This window comes from Lepus europaeus, chromosome 23, assembly GCF_033115175.1.
Source record: "Lepus europaeus isolate LE1 chromosome 23, mLepTim1.pri, whole genome shotgun sequence".
NCBI classification, from domain to species: Eukaryota; Metazoa; Chordata; class Mammalia; order Lagomorpha; family Leporidae; genus Lepus; species Lepus europaeus.
In genome coordinates this window covers 29,475,365-29,485,088 of record NC_084849.1, presented here as the reverse complement: position 1 = coordinate 29,485,088, position 9,724 = coordinate 29,475,365, and the positions used below count along the sequence as shown (strand labels likewise).

At 41.2% G+C, this 9,724-nt stretch overlaps 1 protein-coding gene across 1 annotated transcript; it reads right to left on the bottom strand.

The window, feature by feature from the left end:
• Positions 1-239: 239 nt before the first annotated feature.
• On the bottom strand, positions 240-8,682 carry LOC133752065 (zinc finger protein 260-like). Its single transcript, XM_062182337.1, has 6 exons — positions 8,668-8,682; positions 3,727-3,816; positions 3,445-3,571; positions 3,109-3,201; positions 507-2,106; positions 240-339 (listed from the first exon to the last, which is right to left on the bottom strand). Exons 1-6 carry the CDS (start codon positions 8,680-8,682, stop codon positions 240-242), a joined length of 2,025 nt encoding a protein of 674 aa, XP_062038321.1.
• Positions 8,683-9,724: the final 1,042 nt, after the last annotated feature.

Sequence of the window (9,724 nt, the reverse complement as noted above, 5' to 3'; positions counted from 1 at the left end):
GAGGTCAGCACTCTGCCTTCTAGCTGTCAGAGCTCCCAAGGTTGTCTCACAGCCCTGGAATGTCTCCGGTGGTGCCTCCTCAGAGAACACAGAGTACCCAGGGCAGAGAGGCTGCTGGCTGGTCAGTATCTGAACAGAGTGCTGATGTACACAAACTTCCTGGGGCCTCCAAGTGTTATATTTGGAACAACAGTGAGTTACAGAAGATGCCAAATTATGGAGTCTTTATTTCTGAAAGCTCACAGCTGCAAGACAGCATGTGCTCTCTGGTGTGCTATGAGGTATGAATTATGGCAAAAAGGCTTTTCCACAGTCATTACATCCATGACGTTTATCCCCCATGTGAATTTTCTAATGAATTCCGAGTTGATTTAGAGAAAAAGGCTTTTCCACAGTCATTACATATATGAAGTTTCTACCCTGTATGAATTATCTGATGTGTTATAAGGTATTATTTATGGCCAAATGTTTTGCCACACTCATTGCATTCAGGAGGTTTCTCCCTTGTGTGAATTCTCTGATGTATGATGAGGTGTGATTTCTGGGCAAAGGCTTTTCCACAGTCATTACATTCATGAGGTTTCTCTCCTGTGTGGATTCTCTGGTGTGCAATGAGGTGTGACTTATAGCCAAAGGCTTTTCCACAGTCGTTACATTCATGAGGTTTCTCTCCAGTGTGAACTCTCTTATGTCCTATGAGGTGTGATTTCTGGGAAAAGGCTTTTCCACAGTCAGTACATTCATGAGGTTTCTCTCCAGTGTGAATTCTCTGGTGTGCGATGAGGTGTGACTTATGGCCAAAGGCTTTTCCACAGTCATTACATTCATGGGGTCTCTCTTTTGTGTGAACTCTCTTATGTGTTATGAGGTATGATCTCTGGGAAAAGGCTTTTCCACAGTCTTTACATTCATAAGGTTTCTCTCCTGTGTGAATTCTCTGGTGTGCGATGAGATATGACTTACAGCTAAAGGCTTTTCCACAGTCGTTACATTTATAAGGTTTCTCTCCCGTGTGACTTCTCTGATGTGCTATGAGGTGTGATTTCTGGGAATATGCTTTTCCACAGTCAGTACATTCATGAGGTTTCTCTCCGGTGTGAATTCTCTGATGTGCCCTGAGGTGTGACTTATAGCCAAAGGTTTTTCCACAGTCGTTACATTCATGCGGTTTCTCTCTTCTGTGAATTCTCTGATGTGCCATGAGGGGTGTTTTCTGGGAAAAGGCTTTTCCACAGTCAATACATTCATGTGTCTCTCCTGAGTGAATTCTCTGATGTCTTATAAGGTCTGATTTTTGGAGAAAGGTTTTTCCACACTCATTACATTCATTAGGTTTACTCCGCCTGTGAGTTTTCTGATGTCTAATGAGATCTGACTTCTGGTAAGTGGTTTTGACACATTCATTACTCACACGCAAGTTTTCTTGTATGTGAGCACTGTGATGGATGGAATGGCAGGATTTACAACTTAATGATTTTCCATAAAGTTTACACGCATAGGATTTTGTCCCTTTTTGTTGTCTCTGATTTATTGCAAGATGTGATTGGTCAGTGACAGATGCTCCAGACCTAATATGCTCACAAAGTTTTTCTCTTTTGTGGGTGTGTTGGTGCTTACTGAGGTTAGAATTTTTATGGAATTTGTTTTCTATTTGAGTTGCCTTTCCAACAGTGACAGACGATTTATTACAGGTCTCTAGCATATGAACCTTCTCAGATGTACAAAATTTCTCCATACTATTGAAGGCTTTCCCTTCATTATGTTCCAAAGTCTGCTTCACAGATGGAATCTTGTGCTGCTGACTAAGACGGTCCCAGCACTGGAGAGAGATCCCAGGTACTTTAATGGCATCAAATTTCCCTCCAGCTTCAAGTTCATCAGCTCCACTGGGCAGACGCACACTTTTAAATACATTGCATTGCACAGGTTTCATTCCTGAATAGTTTCCCTTCAGTTTTGTCATATGGCTTGAACTTGAATTAAGTGTTTTTCTTAATTCAACACTTTTCGGAGTTGATGTCCTGTTGTATTTTATAACATCCTGATTTAAATTTTTGCCTTTGTTTTCCTGGTTGTTCATAATTAGGCAATCCCTTCTCATGGTAACTAAAATAAGAAAAAATAACCATGTCAGTGAAGCATGTAACAGTTTCTCCTGGCATAATCATCCAAAAGGAAGGAATTTACTCATTATCCAAGTGGCATAAGATTTTAACATAATCTATACGAGATACTTATTTATGACCACTACAAGTTTTTTCTTCTTAATGCAATAATATATGAATTTGTAACAATAGATTTTCCAATGTTCAATCATGATATTGTTTTACTACTTAGTTTTCAAGTGTGGCAGAATGGGTTAAGGTAGTAAGATGTGTTAAGTCACTGCTTGGAATGCCTGCATCTCCAAATAGTACTAATTTGAGCCTTATCTACTACATTTCCAATACAGCTCTCTGTTTATGTAAACTAGGAGACAGTAGGTGATGGTACATATGCTTGGAACCCTGTGAGACACTTGAGAGGCATGGGTGGAATTCTAGGCTTTAGGATATAGACTAGTCTGGCCTAACTCTTGTAGGCATTTGGGGAGTGAGCTAATAGAAGATCTCTTTCTCTTTCTATTCTCATTGTCACTCTGCCGTTCACAATGATGAAACAACTCTATGAAATTTTAAAGAATGGAGAAATATTTAGTAAAAATATTCAGACATTGCCTAGCAATTAATTTTTCCCTGTGCTTTCTCTTGAATTTATTTTTATAAAAATGGAGTTTTGGTGCTACTCTGACATTTCAGCCATAAAGAAGGGCAAAACTATTTCTGTACCATGTACTTGCAGGTGGGAAAGAATGAAATGTGTCTTTCCTGCAAGCAGGACCACACTGAAGAAACAATTTTTGAATAGATGGTTGTCACATGTTTACTCTTCCCAGGAAAACTGCATTTACATACTGCTATCCCTAGATACTCTACAATGCTCCTGTCTGATGTAACAAATCGGCTGTTGACAGCAGTAACCCTCGTGAAAGATCAGTGGGAAAGCACCAGCCAACATCGGCTGCACTCTTCCTGCCGTGGACTCCCTGCCCATTGTGTGCAGACTGACCTGGAAGGCTCTGATGTAGGTCTTCGTCCAATATCCATGGCTCTCCTCCTTGCTCCAACTTGAAGATCAGCTCAGGTTTGGTAACGCAGTACCCTATTCATGGAAACAATGTAAGACTTTGTGAAATCACTATCCTGGATTGTTCAGAGGGCTATGGCCTGGTTCAACAGCTATGCAACAAATGTTCCAAGTTGAATCCTCTCCTACATGGTGGTCATTCATATTATTCATGGACTCACATTCTACATCTGCCCATCATCAAATTTTATGCAGTGTTGACTTGTTTGTCAGAGAGCAAGGAAGTGTTACCATTGGGCTTGTGATGGTGTCACTCACCCAAGGAGAGCAGGCTGCTGTAGATCTCCAGCATCACCTCCCTGTACAGGATCTTCTGTGCAGGGGTCATGGTCTGCCATTCCTCCAAGGTGAAATACACCACCAGGTCTTCAAATGCCACCATCTCCTGGAGCACAACACTTTGGTCAGCATTTCCACTCTGTCACAAAACACTGTCAGTTGTGTGCCTTGTAGAGGCCATGGAGGAAAAGACGGATGTGGTCACATTTGAGAGCTGCTGAGCACTGGACAGGCACACAGAATCATTCAGCAGGGAGTCACACTGTGAATCAGATCACAAAGGGCCTCAGCTGTCAAGGGGAACTGCAAAGTGGCTGAACAGGGGCCCAGACGGACACTGGGGGAGCCATGCTAAGGAGAAGAATGTAGGAGTATTCAGGGGAAAACACAAGAAACCATCCATCCTACGATGGAGCGAACATGAAGGATATACAGTCAAACTCTACACACAGTTACATCAAAGATGGCAGAAAAATGGATTTATGAAGAGAGAGCAGGCAGCTAGCTTAGTGCTCACGATGCCAGCTAAGCTGCCCTCGCTCAGAGTGCCCAGGCTGGTTTTCCAGTACAGCTCCAGTTCCCAGCACCAGCTAATGCAGACCTGCAGAAGCAGCAATGCTGCCACCACCGAGGGAGGCCTCAAAGCCACTCCTGACTCCCGGCTTCAATCCTATGCACCTCGACGCGGTGGGGTTATTCAGGGAGTGAATAAGCGCATGGGATCTCTCTGTATCTCTCTCCTTCCAATTTCTCTATCAAGCATAGAAATACTTTTAAATAAAGGAGGAGATTCAAGTATGCCAAAGAATAGAAAATAGCTTTTGGCTTTATCTATGGTTATTCTACAGATAAACATTGGAAGACTTGAAATAACACCAAATTAAAGTGAAAACAATCCAATTATTTGCCAAACACCAAACTTTGGGAAATCTGCAGAACAATCCACATGTGACTAGGTCAGGGAAATGTACAGAGATTTGTTTAAGAGCCTGCAGGAAGCTTGTGATGCAGCAGTAACGTCTCCATTTGCAATGCTGGTATCCCGAGGGAACAGATGACTGGTGTCCTGGCTGTTCCAACTCTGATCCAGCTCCTTGCCAAGGTCCTGAAAAGCAGCGAAGGTGGCCTGAGTATTTAGAACACCTGCACCAATGTGGGAGACCTCAGTGGAGTTTCAGGCTCCAGGTTTAGGCCTGGTGCAGTCCCAGCCATTGTGGCCATTTGATGAGTGAAGCAATGCATGTAAAATATCTTTCACTCTGTCTCCACTTCTCTCAATTCTTATAACTCTGCCTTTCAAATAAATAAGTGAAACTTAAACATTAAAAGAATCTACAGTAGATTCTTTTCCCCACACATTCCTGATTCTATCCATGAATCAAGTGCAGCTCCTCAGATCTGTTAAGGACTGCATTACCCTAACAATTTAAAAACAAACTTAATTGATTTTTGTTTTAGCACTAGGTACCTCTTACCCTTGCAGAATGGTGTTATTTTCAGAGTGACACTAAATCATTGCTGACTACATCATCTATGTGACAATAAAAAACTGTTTCAGAAATAATGACCCTCAAAATTTAGCATATTGTATTCTAACTTTCAACTCATAGCTTGTAAAAAAAAATCATTTTTGCTATGGCAACAGGAAGATGGGAGACAGAGTTGTCTTATCTTAGATGACTGTAATGTTTCATAACCAAGCCAGATTCTTCACTCCCCTCACTTGTATATATTCCCTGAGAATGACAGTTATGTTTATTTATTTCATTTTAATCAATAAACTATTATAAATCTCTGAAAATGAAAACTGACAATAACTAAGGAAGAATTAAAAAAACCAATTACAGATTATGTATTATATATTTTTTGCTCTTGGAAATATGTGGAGGTTCCAGAATTATACGTAGAAGAAAACATGAATGGAAGGAGCTATAAGAAAATTTACCCGGCTTCCTTCTACAAGGAACTGTTAAAAAATAAAATAGAACCAATAAATCATAATGACTACATTGAGTAAACAGCAACTTCGCTGTGGAGGAACAAACCATTAGACATGGAAATATACAGCAAAGGGCATGTATGTCCATTAAATGGCAGAAGTTATCAGTGGTTTAGAGAACACATGTCTACATATTTGTAAAATAATGTAATAGTAGAAAAAAATAAAATTTTAAAGTGGTTGTCCAAATAAATGAGGTTATGAAAGGGATAAACATTATATAGGCCGGCGCTGTAGCTCAACAGGCTAATCCTCCGCCTTGTGGCGCCGGCACACCAGGTTCTAGTCCCGGTTGGGGCGCCGGATTCTATCCCGCTTGCCCCTCTTCCAGGCCAGCTCTCTGCTATGGCCCGGGAAGGCAGTGGAGGACGGCCCAAGTGCTTGGGCCCTGCACCTGCATGGGAGACCAGGAGAATCACCAGGCTCCTGGCTTTAGATCAGCGCGATGCACCGGCCGCAGCGGCCATTGGAGGGTGAACCAACGGCAAAAAGGAAGACCTTTCTCTCTGTCTCTCTCTCTCTCTCTCTCTCTCACTATCCACTCTGCCTGTCAAAAAAAAAAAAATTATATTATCATTAAAATTTACACTAAAGGAAGTTATTTTGGATTTGATATTTTTCTATTAGTGCAGAAGTACCACACAGGGATCCATACTAGTGTGTACACGAGAAAACTTGTTTTGTTTAGATCTGAAATTCTATAGAAAGCATGCAATGTACAACTTCACATTTTGGGCTGAAGTTGCATTGGAACAAATATGCATCATGTATATATAATGTAGTACACTTTCCCAGTAATGACTCCAAATAAAATCATTGCCTGTATCCATTCCTTCACAAGATCCCAAATTTCACCATTTCTCTTCCTTCATCCCATTTGATATCAGTAAATGTGATAGAAACAGATAACTTGGAAAGTATTTACCCTCTCAGATTTGCCCTATTAGACACAGATATCTTAGGCAAAACCCTAGGCTCTGTCTGTTGTTCAGGTCATATCCAGCCAAGACTCAGCATGATGCTACAGGCATTTAAGTAAGCCACCTCCCTCTCTAAGGCACCAGCTTCAATCACTACATCCAATGACTAAGCCCTCGTCTCTGACCCCGGACTGATCACAGGAACTGCCCATCTGACCCCAGCACAAAATACTGATCAGAATCACAAAGCAAATGGCTGTTTGTTAAGCCGTTGTGTTCTCTGATTTGTTCTACTACAGATGCTGACACACTGGTGAGTGGGGGAGAAAGTTGAATCACATGCAAAATACGATTAATACAATTTCACAATCTCAAGTAGAGGTTTCTAAACAGATAGGACGGGCATTGTCACACAGCAAGCAAAGCTGCCATCTGCAATGGAAACACCCCATATGGGCACCTGTTCATGTTCTGGCTGCTCCACTTCCGATCCAGCTCCCTGCCAGTGGCCTGAGAAAAGCAGTGGAGGATGGCCCAAGTCCTTGGGCCGATGACTGCCAATGTGAGAGACCACGAGGAAGCTCCTGGATGTTAACCTCAGCCCGCCCCAGCCTTGCCGTTCCAGCCATCTGGGGAGTGACCCAGCAGATGGAAGATTTCTGTATATAACCCTTTCAAATAAATAAATAAATGTCTTGGGGGAAAAAAGCTGCTCTAAACATGATCTATGCCTACCAATCGGATCTTACCAAAGCTGCTGACCCAAAAAAATTTCTCAGGGCTCACACAAATAAATTATCTGGAGATCATAAGGTTATGCTTCACGTCTCTGCTTCTATGTGGTCATTGTCTTCTTTTTGTTTATATTTTAAGAAACGTAACAGCAAATAAAGTCATATTCAGTACAATCGTGCTGCTTCACGAATGGGAAAAGGCGCACAGTAATTTTCAGTAGCTGCATACGTACTGTATACTGTGCAAGATTTTCAAGAAGAAATTATGGACAGTAAGTTGGAAAATTTTTATGTTTTTGAAGTGACACATTACATACATAGCATTAAGATCAAAAGGAAATATATGCTTACAGTATTCTTCTAAAGCAATATTTATTTGAAATGTGTCATTTTATGAAATTGATCTAGAAAACTTTATAAGTAAGTGTGGCAAAAAAAGAAAATATTAACCAAAAGTTAAGTGCTGCTACTCAAACCACTTATCTCCTGAAATACAATTTGTTTCATCTTTTTACATGCAGGGACCCTGGCAAACCCACCTTGAACTAATAGGAAAAACTGCTGTGTTGCAGGGAACAGCAGCACAGCTATAGATAGCGTACTTGACACGTAGGTTTTACAGAGCTCAATTCTGCGAATTGTGTAATAGCAGAATGAAGTAACGGACATGTAGTTGGAAACAATGGAGACAGTGACTTGCAGACATGAGAGGTTATCCCTCAAGCCCAGGCCACACCCTCAAGATCACTTAAATAAGTAACATTTGCTAGGCCTTTGCCTGTCTTTCTCAATCCATTCACTAGAAAGCTGCACCAGAACTCCAACATCACAACTCTTTGATAATTTATAGATGAATTAAGGTACTATCAACTAAATCCTGTTCACTCTGGTCTGTATGACCAAGAACCACTTGGACCATGCAAAACTACCATCTTTACATTTCAGTTGACTCTTTTGTTTCAGCTCTGAAGAGTTAAGGCATTGCCTCAGAGAGCATTAAGTGGTATTCTGACAGAAATGTTTCTTATTCATGGAGCTCCCTTCTTCAAATATCATAAAAACTACTTACTTACAAAGGAAATAGGACTGTCACTCAGTACCCAAACTTGCACGTTCCTGGAAACTAGGTCAAGTATAAACTTCTGTAACCTCGATGAGTAGTGCCGGGCAGGCTACACAGTGCAGGAAACCAGAAACTTCACTTGAGGATGTATCACGAAACCCCACAAATGCGACTGCCACATGGTGTGAGTCAGTGAGCACACACATCATGATTTCTCAGGCAATCTGGCGCTGTTTCACTAGTGCTGCTAATATACTCATCTCACAGATGGGCAGACAGTGACAGGTGCAACCTGCATTCACCCCGTCCACATTTTAGCTCAAATGGTCTGAACACCCATCTGCATCCCATAGCCATCTTGGATGAGGCAGACTGTCCACAGGACTTTTAGGACCCCATTCCACACACCTGGAGTCACACACTGGTCTTCTGTGAGAGCATCATCTCTGGAAAAAAAAAAATCCTTGAAAGCCCAGCCTTACTCACCGCTTCTCCATCCATGGAACTGAGGACTTACACTAGTCCCTCCTGGACCAGCCGAGATCTACAGGGTGCACCTGAATGACAGATCCTAACACCTCAGATCTATGAAGGCCACCTGTGCCAACAAGAGACAGGCACCTGCCATGCCCTTCAGGGTCCCTTGACCCCCACACTAACATTCTCAGACACAGGAACCAACCACACAGTTCATGAACAATGAGGACAGCCCAGGGGCAGGAGTTCTGTGAAAATGGCGGGAGTGGTTGGAATGGCGCAGGCTGAGAAGGAAGCCAGAAGAGACTTCCTGTGGTCCTACCCTGCTGACATCATGGGCAGGTGAGCCTACAATTGCCATCAAACAATGCACACTACCACTCGGAGGCCATGAGTATGATCCACATATTTGCTATAAAATTGGCCTCCTGGGACACAGAGGGGATACAGCAAAAGTTGTGTAACTATGTGAGATACCTAAATAGCACTGCAATTCCTCATTAAATCTTCATTTGATAAATTTACATTTGAAAGAAACATTCTATAAGTGGAGAAATTCTAAAGTGGAAAGAATTATTGGAAACTGTCATTAAGTTTATTATTCTTTTTAACTCTTTCAATTAAATTGTCATCTTAGAACCCTCATACTTATTATAGATATTTAGGAAAAAACTCCAGCAATTCTTTCTAACAAAGTATTTGAAGAAGAACCAAATATTCCTAAATAACTCATTTTTAATCCTTTAAAATGATATTTGAGCTTACCTAATAATACAATTTATGGGTCATCAATGGATCAGATTACACAGTGAGGAAAATTATTTATATATATATTTAATGGAGAACTAAATATTGGCTGGAGAATAGGCTGTCCACCTTCTAAACTCTTTGTGAACATTTAAAGTTGCACTATCTGGTAATTCCTTACCCAAAAGTTCCTGAAATTGATCTATTCATCACTTCTTACAGTATCTGTAAATATGTGCACAAATTTTTTTTTTAACATATGCACTCAATTTGTAGATTCCCAGAAATGAGGCAAAGAGAAAATAAAGGGTGTCATTCA